The 22,019-nt window shown below is 42.8% G+C and overlaps 1 protein-coding gene across 1 annotated transcript in view; it reads left to right on the plus strand.

Annotated features, from left to right (window-relative positions):
* Positions 1 to 22,019, plus strand: part of PCDH15 (protocadherin related 15) — a 1,516,206-nt gene that overhangs the window by 1,059,307 nt on the left and 434,880 nt on the right. The window contains exon 23 of the mRNA XM_056530010.1: positions 7,766 to 7,882. Coding sequence (XP_056385985.1) covers positions 7,766 to 7,882 — 117 coding nt within the window. The remainder of the gene's footprint in view (positions 1 to 7,765; positions 7,883 to 22,019) is intronic.

Genomic DNA, 22,019 nt, shown 5'->3' on the forward strand with positions numbered 1-22,019 from the left:
TCCACTCTGATATTGATTAGTGATGGGGAATGGCTTGTAAGCCTGACATTTCAACCCGTTGCTGATAGATACTGCAGGTATTGGGCAGGAAAATATTCATTTTTGCCAAGGGTTTCTGAACATTGCAATAATATAAAAAGGCGCTTTACAGGGATTTTAAAATGCATCTACTGTTGAATTGAGTCCTCAAAAGACCCAGGGACGATTTGCTCCTGGGATAAAACAAAATACTGCTATCAATTCTATCTAACGTGAGCAAACTCAATAAATACCATTGTATTTACAGTGTCTAAGAAATAACCATTCAACACACAGAAAAGCTGAGAATTACTAAGCTGCATGTTTTAAAGCCACAGCTTTATTACAATGAACAATGGAAGGGATTTACCTTAGGCCACTGATGCATACAAATGATATTCGCCATTGTGTTCTGTGATCCTGCTATGTGAGTAAAAGAGCTGTCATAGGAAATAAACATGAACCACAACTATTCTACAATAACAATCTTCATAATTTATACTTGTTCATAGCTACTACGTGTTTGAATACCACAAAAAAGTATACTTTTGGGAAACAGACCAAACATCTGTCTCTAAGAGATAACATTTACTCTATTTAAGTCATTGAACATACAACAGTATACATTGAAATACCTTTTTGCTGGTATTTCAACGTTACCTTAACAAGACATATTTTTATGCAAAAGCAGCCAGATAGTTAAGAGAAACATTATTTATGTATGCTTTGCATCTTTTTAACCTTAAAGGGGAATCTGTCATTGGTATCACCTATCTGTATTGGCTCTCAGTGTGGTTGATACCGATGAAAATGATACTTGCCATCCCTGATCCTTCGCCCATTCTGGAGATATTCTAACTCCTCTCCCCCTCGTAAAAAGAAAGATTTTACTTCATGCCTCCTGTAGCCGACTGTGCAGTTGGAGGTAAGGGATGTACTTGCAGAATGGAGCTTCATTCTGCACTATAGGAGCCTCAGTGCAGGGGGAGGAAGCACTTCATATGAAGATTGAAGATTAACATTACTGTCCCACTCATCCCCCCCATGATGCTGCTGGTAGGAGTTTAATATGCAGGACTCAGTAACCCTTGGGCTGTTTTCCTACCCCTTTGCTTGCTAAAAGTGCAGTTCTTCTTCAGAGGGCCACTTGACACAATTTTCACAACCCAACAGAAATAGTATGATACCTCTAGTTCTAAGGCTGATTTTTCTCTATATAAGGTTCCATATTTGTCTGTCTCTATGGTACTTCAGACCTTGACAACAGTAGTATGGCCTTTAACCCCTTAAAGAGCAATATTTACGTCCTTGGCCAGCTTCCGCGATATAACGCTGGGTAACTGAAGCCAGGACCCAGGGCTAATAGCGTGCGGCAGTGATTGCGGTGCTGCGTGCTATTAACCCTTTAGATGTGGGGTTCAAAGTTGAATGCCGCATCTAAAATGAAAGTAAAAGCTTCCCGGCTGCTCAGTGGGGCTGATCGGGACCACCGTAGTGAAAATGCAGTGTCCCGATCAGCTAGGACTTGAGCGGAGGTCCTCTTACTTTCCTCCGGCACGTCTGTTCGGCAATTGATTGCTCCAAGCCTGAGATGCAGGCTTGAGCAAGCGACCGTCGATAACACTGATCAATGCAAAGCTATGGCTTTGCAGTGATCAGTGTAAAAGATCAATGTGTGCAGTGTTATAGCCCCCTATAACAATGCATAAAAAAAATTAATAAATGTGATTTAACCCTTTCCCTAATAAAAGTCCAAATCACCCCCCTTTTTTCATAAAAAAAAACCATGTAAATAAAAATAAATATAAACATATGTGGTATCGCCGCATGCGTAAATGTCTGAACTATAAAAATATATCATTAATTAAACCGCACGGTCAATGGCGTACGTGCAAATAAATTCAAAATTCCCAAATAACGTATTTTTGGTAAATTTTTATATCATGAAAAAAATGAATACAAAGCGACCAAAAAGTCCAATCAATACAAAAATGATAATGCTAAAAACGTCAGAACACGGCGCAAGAAATGAGCCCTCGTACCACCCCATACGCGGTAAAATAAAAAATGTATAGTTGTCAGAAAATGACAATTTTAAACGTATAAATTTTCCTGCATGTAGTTATGATTTTTAGGTGGAAAATTGAAAGGGTTATGATTTTTAAAAAGTGAGGAGCAAACAACGAAAGTGCAAAAAGGGAAAATCCTGTGATCTTTAAGGGATTAAAGGTGCCCAATATGACATGAGATTGTCTAAGGTATGTTTTATTATTACTATATATCAAGGTCTGCTAAATTAAAGTGTAGCTCCAGGCACACTCCCTAATCGATCGGACTTTGGAGGTGGAAATTTGCAAATGCATCCTCGACAGTTCAGTTAGAAAGACAAACATGCAACCTCCAGGTAGTAGGATGAAACATGGTTGTCTTTGCAATTGTAATGTCCAAAGGGCAAATGCTTATTTCCACCCCAAATTAAATTAGAGAGTATACCTAAATGTACACTTTAACAGACATGCACCTTATGTTGTTGCTAACAATCAGTATTCAACCATAATAACTTCTTTGACACAGTAGTATGTTAAGAGCTCTACTTTAAATAATGCATGACTGTGTTTATGGCAATTGTCAAACAGCCATCAAATCCCACTAAAGGAAAAATTATGTATGAAAGCTATTGTGTTGTGTATACATTCAGTGAATAAATAATTTGGCTATTTACCGCTAACCTTCACTGATCAACCACATTTAATAAATGCAATTTACAGTATGATTGAGGCGATAAGTGAGGGGTAAAATTCATAATTTTATTTAGATATTTGAATTATGAAGGAAAATAAGAAACACTGTAATTCTTATAGCATTATTAACATGTCATGGAACTTGCAAAATATTGATCTTTATGTAGTGACAACAATTAAACCCCCATCACATTCCCCTCTTTTGATTGTTTTTCTGTTTATTGTGCATGAAAACAACATCAAAATTAATTTAGCTTAACAAAAAATAACTCCTGGCTAAACCGTACTATATATAGTGACTCCTGGCTGTACTGTACTGAATTATGGCTGAACTGTACTATATATAAGGAATTATGGCTGATTTAGCATAATAAGGTTATTTGTTATATAAGTTACAAAGCAAGTGAGATCATATTAGTTCAGTTAAAGTAGGCTTTATAAATATTACCATGGTCCAATGTAGAGACCATCGAACAAAATTATTGTAGCTATACAAAGTGGAGAGGAAAAGGGGATCAAACAATCAGGTTACTGCTTCTCAGGGCTTTATACAAGATAGAGCTGGAATTTTATTGGTTGTTGTGAGCAATTTCCCACATTTGCAGAGTTTTGATACCCCCCCAACACACCAGTTTTTAATGGTGTCCTAGGGACTTCTCTACTCGATCTGTGTTACTGCTGTGAGCGAGAAAGTCAAAAAGACTTATGTTATTAGACATTATTATAGATAGACTTGCATTGAGGGGGAGGGGCGTGACATCATGATGGGGGCAGGACTATGATGTTACAAGATCCCGGTGTCGGCTCTAAGAATTCAGAACATTTGGAATGCTGAGCAGCAGGGTAACCCTTTAAGGTGAAAGTTTTCGCAATATTAGGCTGTGTTCACAAGCAGTATTTTTGTATATATATATATATATATATATATATATATATATATATATTCCCCCCTCCCCCCAATAAAAAAAAAAAAGTTGGGTTTCCAAATTGCATCATGACATTTGCTGTCACAATAGAAAAAAAAATTGGAAAAAAAATGTCTGAATGTCTAAAAAAAAAAAAAGGTGAAGAACAATACAAAAAGTGCCCAAAACTGACCAAGTGGCAGAAAAAAAAGCTGACATTTTCAATGTAGCAAGGACAGTTCTGGAATTCCCGGCAGTCACACTGTGGATAGGGGATAGGTTTCTAGGGACTGTAATTCCTCTTTAGGTTTTGGTCACGTACTGTATTTTGCTGCATATTTGCTGCTGCATATTTTCCTACTTATTGAAATCAATTGGTAACAAAATCAAGTGCAGAAAATATGCAGCAATATACGGCACATGTGACCGTACCCTTAAAGGGGTACTCTGCCCCTAGAAATCTTATCCTCTATCCAAAAGATAGGGGATAAGATGTCTGATCACTGGTGTTCTGCCGCTTGGGACCCCCGCGATCTCTCCTGCAGCACTTCTTTTTACGGCTGCATGGAGCGAAGATCGCTTCATGGCTGATGACGGGCGACACAGAGGCCAAAGTGTTGTGATGTCACGGCCCTGCCCCCTCATGGCGTCATGACCCGCCCCCTCAATGCAAGCCTATGGGAGGGGGCGTGACGGCTTCCATGCCACCTCCCATAGACTTGCATTACTGGGGGTGGAGCCATGACATCACAATACTCCAGCCCCTGTATCACCCGTCATCAGCCACTGAGCGATCTGCGCCACATGCAGCTGGTAAACTGGGGTGCTGCATGAGAGATTGCGGGGGTCCACAATGGCGGGACCCCCATGATCAGACATCTTATCCCCTATCCTTTGGATAGGGGATAAGTTGTCTAGGGGCGGAGTACCCCTTTAACAGAATGTTCACACATACCATATACAACATTTTCAGCTGTGAATTTTATCATTTCTTCACCTGCAGAAAATTTGTCGCATATGTTTATTGCATGTGAATATACCCTGAAGGAATACTGCTCTAGAATCATTTGTTGTGGTAATGAGAGAGTTATTCTTGTTTGTCAGGTCCACGGTAATACTATAAATGTTACCATTCCTGAGAAAATGTTGAAGCGTATTGAGGCGACTTTTTTCACACTGTGTATAAATAGCTGGAGTATAATAAATCCTAATTAATTAGAATGACACAAACAAAGGTCGCTATAATGACTGCCATTGCTGTATTATTAACTCTCATTACCAAGGCAGATAATTGTCATAAATAGGTATGTTTGCATGATGCTGATAACAGCTAGATTCTTTCACATTTAATACCGTTACTTAGCTTTATGAAATTAAATGTCGCTGCTCTGGCATCTCACCAAAAAAAAAAAAAAAAACGTGTTGATTTCCTTGCATGGATTAAAATCTTATTTTTTCAAACCAGAAAGTATATTATTATTAACTGATAGCTTTGCTGATATACATATTCACCACATATTAATAACAGGGAATATCAGCAGTATTAAGGGGCAACACACTGCAATGTTAGCAACAACATTTTATTGCCTTTCTCAATTCTTCCTTATGGAGTTTGTTAAAACAACATGACTGCATGTGTTAAATGTATATATAGGCCCATTTAGGGTATTTAGAACTAAGTGTTTTCTTCTAACAGAGTTCACAAATGCAATTGTTATGCATTAGCGTGGCCGGATTAAGCTGGTGAGTATTTAGCAATGTACAAAGGACCATCAAATTAGATGGTATTAGGTCACCTTTTCAACCTAACAAATAAGACAGTGCCTATTGGTGAACAGGCCCATTATCATCGTACAGGTGCTATGATGTGACAGCTCCGCATCATATCAGGCCAATTTTACTCAGTTTTACTCACACATTCACCTATGCTGCAGGCGTATCAGTCATTGTATACTAGGCATAAGGGTAAATAGTAACCTTTTCCCATTCTATGGCATATATAATTTCATAAGCTACAAGTGGATATTTACGAGTCAATTTAGAAGGAGCCCTTAGGAGACCCTTAGGAGACCTAAGGAGACCTCTGTCTGTCCCAGGATCATGAGCATCTAGGCTGATGGTTTTGATTGGACACCGTGGGCTCAACGAAAACTCAAAAGACTATGTGAATTTCTTAGTAAAGATGGGCTCACCGAACTTTTAAAAAGCAGTCAGTTCAGGGCGAACCTTTTGCAGCAAACCGGCAATTAAATGGTTAAGTTGTGCTGATATGCAGCACAACTTAAAGGGGTATTCCAGCTTTACATCTTATCCCCTATCCACGATCTCCCATAGACACAAATGGAGGGGGCGTGACGTCACTAGGGTCATGGCAGTGATGTCTCGTCCGCGTCTCGGAGGCAGTGCCCGGCACCGAAAGCCGAGGGCTGAACCTAGATAGCGGGGGTACCCAGTGGCAGGGCCCCTGTGTTCTTACATCTTATCCCCTATCCTTTCGATAGGGGATAAGATGTATAAAGCCGGAATATCCCTTTAACCATATTATCTGGATCCCACCGAAACTCATTTCTGAGACCCACTGTGATCTTAATTACAGACCTGGGAAACTAGCGGCATTGTACTGAGCTCCCCGGCCGGCAAATCTCTCTGCTAGCGCAGGTGCTCAGCAATGTAGATGACTTCCCCAGCCTGTGACACCCGCTGCAATCAATAACTTTTGACATGTCTGATTGACATGTCAATAGTTGTTTCTTGCTGGGTTGAACGCTATGTGCCAGTCCAGCAATGAAAGGATTACTTAGCGCTACTGAGCGCTAATTAACCCTTTAGGGGATTGTTTACAGTATATAGCCTTTTCTGTATACTGAAGGAGAACACTTACCTATCCTTTTCTTGGTCCCCGGTCTTCTTTTGTAGCCCCATCTGTAATGATGGCATCATTAGAGGCGGAGCTACAGAAAAGCCCGGACCAGGAAGAAGACAAGAAAGTATGGGGTCTGTTCATTTTAAGCATGCTTTTTTTTGTTTTAAAAAGGCATGTTAAAAATGAATAATGTAAACAGACTATTTCTGCAAGTGCATTTCCAAACAGGGTACCTCCAGCTGCTGCTTAACTACAACTCCCATAATTCCCAGACACCCTTTGGCTGTCTGGGAAGGATGGGGATTGTAGTGTAGAAACAGCTGGAGGCTCCCTGTTTGGGAAGGCACTGGTTCATGAGCATGTTTTTCTTTTTTTCATGTTTTAGATCCATGTGAATCAGACCAGATTCGGTCGATAACAGTGATGACCAGCGTTTTTGTAATTAAAATAAAATGGTTATTGAGGGCTTGTTGGGGGGGAGTGTTTCTTAAAGTTTTCAAAAGTTTTTAAAACATGTGTGTTTTTTTTTTTTTTTTTTTATATTGATTTTACAGGCTTAGTAGTGGAAGCTGTCTCATAGACGAATCCGTTACTAAGCCGGGGCATAGCGTTAGCCCCAAAAACAGCTAGTGCTAACCCAAATAATTCCCAGCATGCTGGGAGTTGAAGTTTGAGACCACTGACTTAGATGGTATTTCCAACGTATGGAGTAAAGGAAATATAACCCTTTTCTGAAAATAGAACAGACTGTATTTTCAGGATTTATTTTTTTGTCCTCTTTACTGTCTGACCATTCATAGTTTCTGCAGACCTGAAAATATCACTGATATTTACATTTTTGACAAACACTAGCTTTGGAGTCTCACAATAGATATGATTCAGTCCATATGTCCATGATGGGAATATTAATATATTCTCCATAAGTCTCTTTACGCACCGCTATCTATTTTGCGTAACCAAATTTCATTGGCAGGAATCTGCTAGTCTGGAAAAATTATTTTCAAAGGTTTAGTGGGAATTCCTTACCGTGCATATTACATTTAAGTGCTTTTGAAAGATGGTGACATTTTTCTAATAGGAATTGGGACGGTGGTTCCAGACTTTGATTAATGGGCTTTGTTGGCCTTAGGGATGTGACTGTACCATTTAGATAGTCCCCAGTTCTATGTTCTTATTTATATTACTATTTAAAATAACAAAAATACATATTAATACAAAATGTTGTATTTTGTTTTCAGGATATGAATGACTTCTCACCTGTATTTACCAAAACTATCTACTGGGGAATGGTGGCTCCAGATGCCCTTAGGGGCACAGTTATTGTTACAGTCACTGCTGAAGATCGTGATCCTCCAGTAAGTCAAATGCTTCTATTAATATATTTATACCTAACTGAGAAATCACTTTAACCCTGGTAAGTGACCCAGTCCTCTGGGCATCTGAGTTGATTATTAAGAGCCTTTCACTGCTGTAGCCCTTATGCATTTTTGATGTCCTATATTGTTTATTATGACTTGAGCTGCATTTCAAAATTTTGAATTACAGCATCAGGAGCTAGGATTTGTTTAGGTCGACTGAGGCATATAAAAGCATACATACATATATATTGTTTAAACATTCTGCATCCAGACATAAGTGTATATGACTAAGGTGAATGTAACAAAACTAACCATTTCTCAACTCTGTCACTTATATTGCATATTAATAATACCTTAAATACAAGGTTGCCTTCCCATACTGTAGAAAACACATCCTTTATCTTTTTTTCTTTTTCTTTTTGGTTTCATTTATATTTCCCTTTTGCACTGATATTTTATAGCAATGCAGGTACAGGCAATGATAGATATTAACCCCTTAAGGACCAAGCCCATTTTTACCTTAAGGACCTTAGCATTTTTTTGCAAATCTGACCTCTATCACTTTAAGCATTAATAACTCTGGGATGCTTTTACTTTTCCTTCTGATTCAGAGATTGTTTTTTCGGAACATATTCTTCTTTATAATAGTGGTTAATTTTCGTCGATACTGGCATTATTTCTTGGTGAAAAATTCCCAAATTTCATGAAAAATTTTAAAATTTTGAAAACTTTGAAACTCTCTGCTTATAAGGAAAATGAACATCCCAAATAAATTATATATTGATTCACATATACAATATGTCTACTTTATGTTTGCATCATAAAGTTGACATGTTTTTACTTTTGGAAGACATCAGAGGGCTTCAAAGTTCAGCAGCAATTTTCCAATTTTTCACAAAATTTTCAAAATCTGAATTTTTCAGGGACCAGTTCTGTTTTGAAATGGATTTGAAATGCCTTCATATTTAAAATACCCCACAAATTACCCCATTATAAAAACTGCACTCCTCAAAGTATTCAAAATGACTTTCAAAAAGTGTATTAACCCTTTAGGTGTAAATGAAAAACATTTTTTTTACTAAAATGCTGGTTTTTCCCCAAATTTTACATTTTTACAAGGGGTAATAGGAGAAAATGCCCCCCAGAAATTGTGACCACTCACTTCTGAGTATGGAAATACCCCATGTGTGGATGTCAAAAGCACTGTGGGCACACTACAATGCTCATAAGAGAGAAGTATTCTACGATAGTGATTCCCAAACAGAGTGCACCCAGCTGTTGCTAAACTCCTAGCATGCCTGAACAGTCAGTGGCTGTCCAGAAATGCTGGGAGTTGTTGTTTTGCAACAGCTGGAGGCTCCATTTTGGAAACACTACTGTATGATAAGTTTTTCATTTTTATTGGGGGGACAGTGTATGGGGGTGTATATGTAGTGTTTTACCCTTTATTATGTGTTAGTGTAGTGTTTTTAGGGTACATTCACACTGGCGGGAGTTTACCATGAGTTTCCCGCTAGGAGTTTGAGCTGCGTCGGAAAATTTGCCACAGCTCAAACTTGAAGCAGGAAACTCACTGTAAACCTGCCAGTGTGAATGTACCCTGTACATTCACATGGGGGGGCAAACCTCCAGCTGTTGCAAAACTACATCTCCTGACAGACTGTGCATGCTGGGAGTTGTACTTTTGCAACAGCTGGAGGCACACTGGTTGGAAAAAATTAAGTTAGGTTTTGTTACCTAACTCAGTATTTGTCAACCAGTGTGCCTCCAGCTGTTGCAAAACTACAACTCCCAGCATGTGCTGATTGCCGAAGGGCATGCTGGGAGTTGAAGTTATGCAACAGCTGGAGGTATGCAACTACAACTCCTAGCATGGCGAGACAGCCGTTTGCTGTTCATGCATGCTGGGAGTTGTAATTTGGCAAGATTTAGAGGGCCATGGTTTAGAGACCACTGCACAATGATCTCCAAACTGTACCCCTCTAAATCTTGCAAAACTACAAATCCCAGTATTCCCAAACAGCAAACAGCTGTCTAGGCATGCTGGGAGTTGTAGTTTTGCAACATCTGGAGGGCTACAGTTTAGAGACCACTGTATAGTGGTCTCCAAACTGTAGCCCTCCAGATGTTGCTAGGCAACTCACCGACTTCCGTAGTCTGCACCAGGGAGCCATCCACACATCTTTGCCGCCCGCTGCCGCCGCCCCTGCTAGTAAGTGACCTCCGGCGCCGGTCACAGAACAGTTCCCCCGTTCTTGCGGACAACAGTCGGTGGCCAGAGCGGGGGAACCGAACTTTAACCCCCATGCCCCCGATCTGCTATTGGTCGGTCGCTTCTGAGGCACCCCTGCCACCTCATACCCTATCCCTTCAGGGGGATCGTGGGTGTCTTTCCAGGTCACTGGGTCACCGGAGACCCTTATGACTCTGAATCGCCGCAGATCGCCGGTCTGAATTGGGCGATGTACCAGGATGCCTGCTGAATGATTTCAGCAGGCATCCTGGTCCGGTCCCCGACCGGCTAGCAGCAGGGGGCCGGAATTCCTACCGGCTTACCCATACGCCCTCAGTCCTTAAGGACTTTAAAATGGGGGCATATGGATAAGTCCGCCGTCCTTAAGGGGTTAATTGCCAGGACGTCAGGGCCCTGTGTGCTTAAGGGGTTAAAGAGGATGGCTTAGATTGCTAATTGGAGGAGGTAACCGAAGTTGAACTCCTTATGACTAAGTATTGATAGCCCATCCTGAGAACAGGCCACCAACTTTAACAGGCTGGATAACCCTTCTAAATACCTGACATTAAGTGGTCACTATTGTTTCATACAGCTCCCCTCAAAAATGACTCCTTACCCAAGAAAAAATATATAAAGTGTTGCCTACTAGGTTTCTCAAACTGCTATCCACTGATTGTTGTTAGAGGTATCTTATCTGTAGCAAAGCAGCAGAGAGACCAGAACAAAACACAGAAAGTGGGGGCAGGAGAATAAGACAGAGAGTGAGGGCTGTAAACTTGCATTATGAGAGCCTGTCAGCCTCCTCCAGAGGATATACACTGTGCCTGAAAAGTGATTCAAAGCTTTCCCCTTATCTCTCATCAAGCTATCCCTTTTGAAAATATTAGTGTTACTACTACAGTATGTAAACAGTGCTGCCTCATGAAATTAATCTTCTACTCCCTCTTTCCTTTAGTTCTCAGGCTTGTTTATCACTACAGCAGCTGAAGCAGTTTGGTGTAACCCTTTTCATGCTGTATTGTCTCTGTTTCTTTCATTTCTGTTTACATAGTACTCTGCAATACCTAGAAGATGAATAACCCCTTCTACCTCCACTTGCCATCTATAGTATGTCTATAGTCCACTTTCACCGGCAATATGTCATGGCATAAAAGAGTATTTAGTGCTGTTGGGGGGGGGGGGTGGAGGGGGGAGTCCAGGTAGCAAAAAAAAAAACATTTTTATTTAGTTCCCTGGCCCCCCGCAACTCTCGTTCACCTCTATCTAGTTCATTGGTTTTCTCAATTTTCCCTGCTTCTGAGGCAAATGCAATATGCAGGAAAGGGAGAGATTGGGTGAGGTGACAACAAGCAGTGGTGGGAGACCAGGGCTCAATAAATGTGACAGTCCAGGGCTCAGTAAGTGTAACAATGTGTATATATATATATATATATATATATATATATATATATATATATATATATATATATATGTCAAGTCCTGGAAAACAGTGTGGGAACTCACCCAAGATTTCTAATATACACCCCTCCCCCCAGTTTGCTAAGAAAAAAAATAAAATAAATAAACGCCCTGTCGGGGGGTTAATAACTCATTTATGAATTATGAATTATTAATTATGGTCAACAAAAATATGAAAAATATTATGACCATTATGAATTGCCAAAAATAAACAAACAATGCAATTCACCACATCTGGGCCCGACTATTTTCCCAGATATGAGTTCTATAGTAGTGGTAGTGTGACTTTTGCAATATAATAAAATAATAACGCAGTTATTATAAAAATAAGTACATTTATTTGTTACAGTTGATTAACATTAAGGAGAGTAATAAAAGCAGACCATGATATCAATAAAAGACATAAAGAAAATATCAATGACGTAATGTCAGATATAAAAACAAAGATATATTATTAAGTTATTAAAAAGATTAAACATAATCACAGAAGTGGGTTAGTTCAGATATCAGTAGATTACTATGTGTAGAGATCATCACATTACATGATATCCTATGGGCATATTATCTCTAGATATATAAAATGGGAATAAACCCCGCCCAGTCCTAACCACAGCTTTTCCCTGGTAAGATACAGTATAAAAATATACTAATTATTAGGAAAACTTAAATTAAGTTCTCGTGGTAATTATTATTATGTCATGTATATAAGTAGAGTGGGATCCCAACAGACTATGCTATATATGCAATATGATTATCGCATTAATCCCCATAAGATGCCCCGTTCATCTGCAGTACGGTTACCATCTCCCAATGGAGAATATCTATATATATAAATGTAATAAGCCGGTCTGCTCATAAACATGACATAACTGTCCACATAAAATCAGGTAACTTAGTCAAATAAGAAACCAGTGTATCTTACCAAGAGCAATTCTGGATAAAAGAAAGATGGCTGTCTGGATCCCATGGGAATGCCTGAAGTCAATAACCAGTGAATAGGGAAGAAAATGGGCATATGGACTAAAGTATTTCTCCCTGACTCTTCATGGCTCCGCCCCTTCAGGTAGCCTTTGTAATGAGGATGGGTCCCTCTGTCTGTATGGCTGTCTCTCTGTCGCTGTTTGGATCTGGATCTGTCTGGATGTGTGTATTGGGTCTGTCCCACACACACTTTTTAACCTGTCCCCTATCTAAAAGATCCTCCACCCACAAATATCATATTATCCAATGATGTTTGGAGGGAGTGTGTATGGAGATCAGGGCAAGTCACATGTCCAAGCTCATGACATCACAGCTAATCATTGTCACGATGCCGGCTGGCAGGTAGTGGATCCTCTGTGCCAGAGAGGGATTGGCGTGGACCGTGCTAGTGGACCGGTTCTAAGCCACTACTGGTTTTCACCAGAGCCCGCCGCAAAGCGGGATGGTCTTGCTGCGGCGGTAGTGACCAGGTCGTATCCACTAGCAACGGCTCACCTCTCTGGCTGCTGAAGATAGGCGCGGTACAAGGGAGTAGGCAGAAGCAAGGTCGGACGTAGCAGAAGGTCGGGGCAGGCAGCAAGGATCGTAGTCAGGGGCAACGGCAGAAGGTCTGGAAACACAGGCAAGGAACACACAAGGAACGCTTTCACTGGCACTAAGGCAACAAGATCCGGCAAGGGAGTGCAAGGGAAGTGAGGTAATATAGGGAAGTGCACAGGTGATTACCCTAATTGGAACCACTGCGCCAATCAGCGGCGCAGTGGCCCTTTAAATCGCAGAGACCCGGCGCGCGCGCGCCCTAGGGAGCGGGACCGCGCGCGCCGGGACAGAACAGACGGGGAGCGAGTCAGGTAGGGGAGCCGGGGTGCGCATCGCGAGCGGGCGCTACCCGCATCGCGAATCGCATCCCGGCTGGCAGCGGGATCGCAGCGCCCCGGGTCAGAGGACGTGACCGGAGCGCTGCAGCGGAGAGAGTGAAGCGAGCGCTCCGGGGAGGAGCGGGGACCCGGAGCGCTCGGCGTAACAGTACCCCCCCCCCTTGGGTCTCCCCCTCTTCTTGGAGCCTGAGAACCTGAGGAGCAGACTTTTGTCAAGGATGTTGTCCTCAGGTTCCCAGGATCTCTCTTCAGGACCACAACCCTCCCAGTCTACTAAAAAAAAATTTTTCCCTCTGACCTTTTTGGCAGCCAAAATTTCCTTGACCGAGAAGACGTCCGAGGAGCCGGAAACAGGAGTGGGAGGAACAGATTTGGGAGAAAAACGGTTGAGGATGAGTGGTTTGAGAAGAGAGACGTGAAAGGCATTAGGGATACGAAGAGAAGGAGGAAGAAGAAGTTTATAAGAGACAGGATTAATTTGACACAAAATTTTGAAAGGACCAAGATAGCGTGGTCCCAACTTGTAGCTAGGGACACGGAAGCGGACATATTTAGCGGAGAGCCATACCTTGTCTCCAGGGGAAAAAACGGGGGGAGCTCTTCTTTTCTTATCCGCGAACCTCTTCATGCGTGAAGAAGCCTGTAAGAGAGAATTTTGGGTCTCTCTCCATATAATGGAAAGGTCACGAGAAATTTCATCCACAGCGGGCAGACCAGAGGGCAAGGGGGTAGGGAGGGGGGGAAGAGGGTGACGGCCGTACACCACGAAAAATGGGGATTTGGAGGAAGATTCAGAGACCCTGAAGTTATACGAGAATTCGGCCCATGGAAGGAGATCTGCCCAGTCATCCTGGCGGGAGGAAACAAAATGTCGCAAATAATCACCCAAGATCTGGTTAATTCTTTCTACTTGTCCATTGGACTGGGGATGATATGCAGAGGAAAAATTTAATTTAATCTTGAGTTGTTTACAGAGAGCCCTCCAGAATTTAGACACGAATTGGACACCTCTATCCGAGACAATCTGCGTAGGCAACCCGTGAAGACGAAAAATGTGTACAAAAAATTGTTTAGCCAACTGAGGCGCAGAAGGAAGACCAGGAAGAGGGATGAAATGTGCCATTTTGGAGAATCGATCAACGACCACCCAAATAACAGTGTTGCCACGGGAAGGGGGTAAATCAGTAATAAAATCCATACCAATCAGAGACCAAGGCTGTTCGGGGACAGGCAGAGGATGAAGAAAACCAGCGGGCTTCTGGCGAGGAGTCTTATCCCGGGCACAGATAGTGCAGGCTCGCACAAAGTCCCCAACATCCGTCTCCAGAGTCGGCCACCAATAGAAGCGGGAGATGAGTTGCACAGATTTCTTGATGCCCGCATGACCTGCGAGATGGGAGGAGTGACCCCATTTGAGGATTCCGAGGCGTTGGCGTGGAGAAACAAAGGTCTTCCCTGGAGGAGTCTGCCTGATGGAGGCAGGAGAAGTGGAGATCAGGCAGTCAGGTGGAATGATGTGTTGCGGAGGGAGATCAACTTCTGAGGCATCCGAGGAACGAGAGAGAGCATCGGCCCTAATGTTCTTATCGGCAGGACGAAAGTGAATCTCAAAATTAAATCGGGCAAAGAACAGAGACCACCGGGCCTGGCGAGGATTCAGCCGTTGGGCAGACTGGAGGTAGGAGAGGTTCTTGTGGTCGGTGTAGATAATAACAGGAGAACTTGATCCCTCCAGCAGATGCCTCCATTCCTCAAGTGCTAATTTAATGGCTAGAAGCTCTCGATCCCCGATGGAGTAGTTCCTCTCCGCTGGAGAGAAGGTCCTAGAGAAAAAACCACAAGTGACAGCATGCCCGGAAGAATTTTTTTGTAGAAGAACAGCTCCAGCTCCCACTGAGGAGGCATCAACCTCCAATAGGAAGGGTTTGGAAGGGTCAGGTCTGGAGAGGACGGGAGCCGAAGAAAAGGCAGACTTGAGTCGTTTAAAGGCGTCTTCTGCTTGAGGAGGCCAGGACTTGGGATCAGCACTTTTTTTGGTTAAAGCCACGATAGGAGCCACAATGGTAGAAAAATGTGGAATAAATTGCCTGTAATAATTGGCGAACCCCAAAAAGCGTTGGATAGCACGGAGTCCGGAGGGGCGTGGCCAATCTAAGACGGCAGAGAGTTTGTCTGGATCCATCTGTAGTCCCTGGCCAGAGACCAAATATCCTAGAAAAGGAAGAGATTGGCATTCAAACAGACATTTCTCAATTTTGGCATAGAGTTGGTTGTCACGAAGTCTCTGAAGAACCATACGGACATGCTGGCGGTGTTCTTCTAGATTGGCAGAAAAAATTAGGATATCGTCCAGATATACAACAACACAGGAGTATAACAGATCACGAAAAATTTCATTGACAAAGTCTTGGAAGACGGCAGGGGCGTTGCACAGTCCAAAGGGCATGACCAGATACTCAAAGTGTCCATCTCTGGTGTTAAATGCCGTTTTCCACTCGTCCCCCTCTCTGATGCGGATGAGGTTATAGGCGCCTCTTAAGTCCAATTTAGTGAAGATGTGGGCACCTTGGAGGCGATCAAAGAGTTCAGAGATGAGGGGTAAGGGGTAGCGGTTCTTAACCGTGATTTTATTAAGACCGCGGTAGTCAATGCAAGGACGTAGGGAGCCATCTTTTTTGGACACAAAGAAAAATCCGGCTCAGGGAGGAGAGGAGGATTTACGGATAAAGCCCTTCTTTAGATTCTCCTGGACGTATTCGGACATGGCAAGAGTCTCTGGGGCAGAGAGAGGATAAATTCTGCCCCGGGGTGGAGTAGTACCCGGGAGGAGGTCGATAGGGCAATCATAAGGCCTGTGAGGAGGTAGTGTCTCAGCTTGTTTTTTGCAGAAAACATCCGCGAAGTCCATATAGGCCTTAGGGAGACCGGTTACAGGAGGAACCACAGAGTTACGGCAAGGGTTACTGGGAACCGGTTTTAGACAGTTCTTGGAACAAGAGGACCCCCAACTCTTGATCTCCCCAGTGGACCAATCCAGGGTAGGGGAATGAAGTTGAAGCCAGGGAAGTCCAAGGAGAATTTCCGAGGTGCAATTGGGGAGGACCAAAAGTTCAATCCTCTCATGATGAGATCCGATGCTCATAAGAAGGGGCTCCGTGCGGAAACGTATGGTACAGTCCAATCTTTCATTATTTACACAATTGATGTAGAGGGGTCTGGCGAGACTGGTCACCGGGATGTTGAACCTGTTGACGAGAGAGGCCAAAATAAAATTTCCTGCAGATCCAGAGTCCAAGAAGGCCACAGCAGGGAAGGAGAAGGCAGAGGCAGACATCCGCACAGGCACAGTAAGACGTGGAGAAGCAGAGTAGACATCAAGGACTGTCTCACCTTTGTGCGGAGTCAGCGTACGTCTTTCCAGGCGGGGAGGACGGATAGGACAATCCCTCAGGAAGTGTTCGGTACTAGCACAGTACAGGCAGAGGTTCTCCATACGGCGTCGTGTCCTCTCTTGAGGTGTCAGGCGAGACCGGTCGACCTGCATAGCCTCCACGGCGGGAGGCACAGGAACAGATTGCAGGGGACCAGAGGAGAGAGGAGCCGAGGAGACGAAACGCCTCGTGCGAACAGAGTCCATATCTTGGCGGAGTTCCTGGCGCCTTTCAGAAAAACGCATGTCAATGCGAGTGGCTAGGTGAATGAGTTCATGTAGATTAGCAGGGATTTCTCGTGCGGCCAGAACATCTTTAATGTTGCTGGATAGGCCTTTTTTGAAGGTCGCGCAGAGGGCCTCATTATTCCAGGACAATTCTGAAGCAAGTGTACGGAATTGTACGGCATACTCGCCAACGGAAGAATTACCCTGGACCAGGTTCAACAGGGCAGTCTCAGCAGAAGAGGCTCGGGCAGGTTCCTCAAAGACACTTCGGATTTCCGAGAAGAAGGAGTGTACAGAGGCAGTGACGGGGTCATTGCGGTCCCAGAGCGGTGTGGCCCATGACAGGGCTTTTCCGGACAGAAGACTGACTACGAAAGCCACCTTAGACCTTTCAGTGGGAAACAGGTCCGACATCATCTCCAGATGCAGGGAACATTGGGAAAGAAAGCCACGGCAAAACTTAGAGTCCCCATCAAATTTATCCGGCAAGGATAAGCGTATCCCAGGAGCGGCCACTCGCTGCGGAGGAGGTGCAGGAGCTGGCGGAGGAGATGACTGCTGAAGCTGTGGTAGTAACTGTTGTAGCATAACGGTCAGTTGAGACAGCTGTTGGCCTTGTTGCGCTATCTGTTGTGACTGCTGGGCGACCACCGTGGTGAGGTCAGCGACAACTGGCAGAGGAACTTCAGCGGGATCCATGGCCGGATCTACTGTCACGATGCCGGCTGGCAGGTAGTGGATCCTCTGTGCCAGAGAGGGATTGGCGTGGACCGTGCTAGTGGACCGGTTCTAAGCCACTACTGGTTTTCACCAGAGCCCGCCGCAAAGCGGGATGGTCTTGCTGCGGCGGTAGTGACCAGGTCGTATCCACTAGCAACGGCTCACCTCTCTGGCTGCTGAAGATAGGCGCGGTACAAGGGAGTAGGCAGAAGCAAGGTCGGACGTAGCAGAAGGTCGGGGCAGGCAGCAAGGATCGTAGTCAGGGGCAACGGCAGAAGGTCTGGAAACACAGGCAAGGAACACACAAGGAACGCTTTCACTGGCACTAAGGCAACAAGATCCGGCAAGGGAGTGCAAGGGAAGTGAGGTAATATAGGGAAGTGCACAGGTGATTACCCTAATTGGAACCACTGCGCCAATCAGCGGCGCAGTGGCCCTTTAAATCGCAGAGACCCGGCGCGCGCGCGCCCTAGGGAGCGGGGCCGCGCGCGCCGGGACAGAACAGACGGGGAGCGAGTCAGGTAGGGGAGCCGGGGTGCGCATCGCGAGCGGGCGCTACCCGCATCGCGAATCGCATCCCGGCTGGCAGCGGGATCGCAGCGCCCCGGGTCAGAGGACGTGACCGGAGCGCTGCAGCGGAGAGAGTGAAGCGAGCGCTCCGGGGAGGAGCGGGGACCCGGAGCGCTCGGCGTAACAATCATTAATTATAGCCAGTATGATTAAATTCACCATAAGTGATATATATATATATATATATATATATATATATATATATATAGGAGGCAAAAAGCGGCTGCAGCACACAAAATAGGTGAAAAAATAATAGTGGCTTTAATCCATTATAAATACAGATGCAACGTTTCAGCTGCCAGTGCAGCCTTTATCAAGCATACAAAGTGACTGAACACAAGGAGTATATATATGTGGTAACCAATTACAATTAATGAAAATCAGTGACAAAAATCAATAAATATAAACATAATAAAAGCAAACAATCCATAAATGTGAGTGCATAACAACATAAAGTATAGGGACAATATACAAATTGTCAAGTTGATACAGTGTTATAAAAAAGGTGTTATTAAAAACAAGTGGTAAAAACCACAAATTTAGCTTGATTACAAATGTAAAAACATTAATATCACCTGGAGGACAAGTAATAGCGGCGGGCGCTCACCTGTACATGCTGTAAACATGGCGATAGAACGCCGGGATGGCGTGTATGTGGAATAGAGGCTGCGCGGCAGCACTAGCAGAGGAGACGAGAGTACACCAATCAGGGGGAAGAACAGGATCACATGGGTCGCATCGCAGTTGCCAAGCGGCGCGTGCGTACTGCGACGGAGTGAGTCACTGATAGACATCTCAAAAGAGGGCAATTTAAGAGATAACAACGTAGATGTGAGAAAGGCAGTTAGAAAACCGCAAGATTAGTGTATGACAGTTAGTGTGTATATAGTGTATATGTGCCGAGTGTAATAGGGCAATTGCCCGTGGTAACCATTGATATGAGTAAAAAAAAGGGGTGAGAGGAAGTGAATGTATGTAAAAAATAAAAATAAAAAATAAAATAAATAAAAAATAAAAGATAATAAATAATAAATAAAAAATGAAAAATAAAAAAATAAAAAAATAAAAAAATAATAATAAAAAATAAAAAATAAAAAATAATAAAAATAGGAAAAATGTAAAAATAAACAAAAATAAACATAAAATAATAAAGTACTTTAAAATAATTATTGTTGCTTTGTCAACATTTCTGGTAACTTACTGGTATACACTCGCAATATTTCAGACATACTGGGTGTATTAGTGGCCAACTGTTAGGTAACTGTTCAGACCAGTGTCCAGCCGTTCGCCGCACTGGTCCGAATAACTGATGTCTGACTAGTCGCGGTTAGCGACAAGTCAGGTGATCAGAAAGGTACCCAACTTGAACGGCACTTTACATTTACCCCATGCACACGAGACAGACAGTCAAGGGAACCAGAGTGACATCTGTAGAGAGTAAAAACTCTCTCCGTTAGTATAAAAAAATCAGGAAATAATAAAAAATAATAAAAAATAAAATGAAAAAGAAAAAATAAATAATAAAAAATTAAAAATTGAAAAATAAAAATAAATGAAAAACTGAGGTAAAGAAATGTGAAAGGAAAAATAGAATGTGTGACGTGTAATGTAAAAAATATTTAGTTATTAAAGGTTGATTCATTATAATTGGAATATAGAAAAGTAGAAAAAAATGATATATTAAAGAAAAAACCTTTTGAAAGAAAAAAATCTTTTCAATTACTTATATATATGAAACTAATGGTCAATATATAATATCCCTCTGAGTGGTATACTCTCCTCAAAACAATATAAGTCATAACCCAATATTGTACGGTGAGGTCCCGTCCAGCTTGTTACCTGTCATCCTAGGAAGAAAGGGGAAGGAAAAGGGGAAGAGAAAAAAAGAAAGAGAAACACATTAATTATTCTCAGTCACAATGATAATCTTATCCTAAAGCCGGGAGAGAAGACACAGATAATTATCAGAATTCAGGCATTATAGATTTGGGGTGTTACTGTAAAGTCAACATTCAGACCCTTAGGTCGCAAGGACTGCAGCTCAAAAATCCATTTGAGTTCTCTTCTTTTTAGGGCGCCCACTCTATCACCCCCCCGTCTTAGTGGTGGAATACAATCTAATAACATAAATTTTAAGTCTCTTTCTTGGTGGTGTGCTTCCACGAAATGTTTAGATACCGGAAGGTCCATACGTTTCTTTCTTATAGTAAACCGATGGTGATTAAATCTCGTCTTGAAGTCCCATGTGGTCTCCCCTACATAAAGGAGACCACATGGGCAAATCAAGACGTAGATCACAAATTTAGAAAAACAAGTTAGATAATGTTTTAAATGGTAAATTTTTCCTGTTTGGGGATGTGTGAAGCAGGGACCCTTATTCATGTAACTACAGTTGACACACTGTCTACAAGGGTATGAGCCCTTGCTCGCCACAGTTAGATACATCTGGGGGTCTGGCTTAGTTGACACATCTGATTTCACAAGTTTATCTTTAAGGTTTGAGTTCCTACGGTATGACATTAAAGGTCTAGAATGAAATTCGACAATATTTGGGAAACTGGCCTTCAATAAGTCCCAATGCTTATTTAAGATCTTTGATATATGGCCTGAATGATCTCCAAAGGTTGAGACGAAGGGAATCCGAGTTAATGGGGCTCCCTTCGTAGATTTTTGCAGTAAGGTGTCCCTATTCATACAGAGGGTCCTATTCTTACATTCCTCCAACAGTTTCTTGGGGTAACCCCGTTTTCGAAAATTGTCAGACATTCGTGTAAGAGATGGTTCTACTTGGTCGTCCTGGCCGATGATGCGTCTTGCCCGCATCATCTGACTAGCGGGAAGAGACCGCACCATCGGCCTCGGATGACAACTGCTGTAGTGTAGCACTGAGTTGCAATCTGTTGGTTTAACATACAGACTTGTCACCAACTTGTCCCCCATAATGGTCACATTGGTATCCAAAAAGTTAACCATAGTTGTAGATGATGTTAGAGAAAAACTAATATTTGGATCAATGGAATTCAGATATTGGTGAAAGAGGGTCAGTTCAATCTCGGAGCCTGACCAAATCAAAAAAATATCGTCGATATAGCGCCACCACCCCAGCACATGGCTGGAGTAGGTGGACGCATATACCGACTTTTCCTCCAGCACCGCCATGTACACGTTGGCGTAGGTGGGCGCCACATTCGTGCCCATGGCGGTGCCGGAGGTTTGCAGAAAAAATTCATCATTGAAAGAAAAATAATTATTGTGCAGGATTAATTTCAAAAGAGAAATGACAAAGTCTACTTTGGCAGGTGAAAAATCTGAAACAATAAAATCTTTAACAGCCTGCACACCTCCATCATGAGGGATGGAGGTGTACAGGCTGACCACATCAAAAGTGGCAATAGTTGTATCTGGAGGGACCCTGATAGATGAAATTTTATTTAAGAAATCAGATGTGTCACGCAGGTATGATCTAGCTCCTGTGGCGTATGGCCGCAGGACCTGATCAACAAAAATAGATAAGTGACTTGTGGCCGAACCCCGTCCTGAAACAATCGGTCGGCCGGGGGGGTTTTCAAGTGACTTATGTATCTTGGGTAATAGATACAATAAAGGGATTACTGGAAATTGTACATATAGGTAATC

This window comes from Hyla sarda, chromosome 7 (genome assembly GCF_029499605.1).
Source record: "Hyla sarda isolate aHylSar1 chromosome 7, aHylSar1.hap1, whole genome shotgun sequence".
In the NCBI taxonomy this organism is placed as follows: domain Eukaryota; kingdom Metazoa; phylum Chordata; class Amphibia; order Anura; family Hylidae; genus Hyla; species Hyla sarda.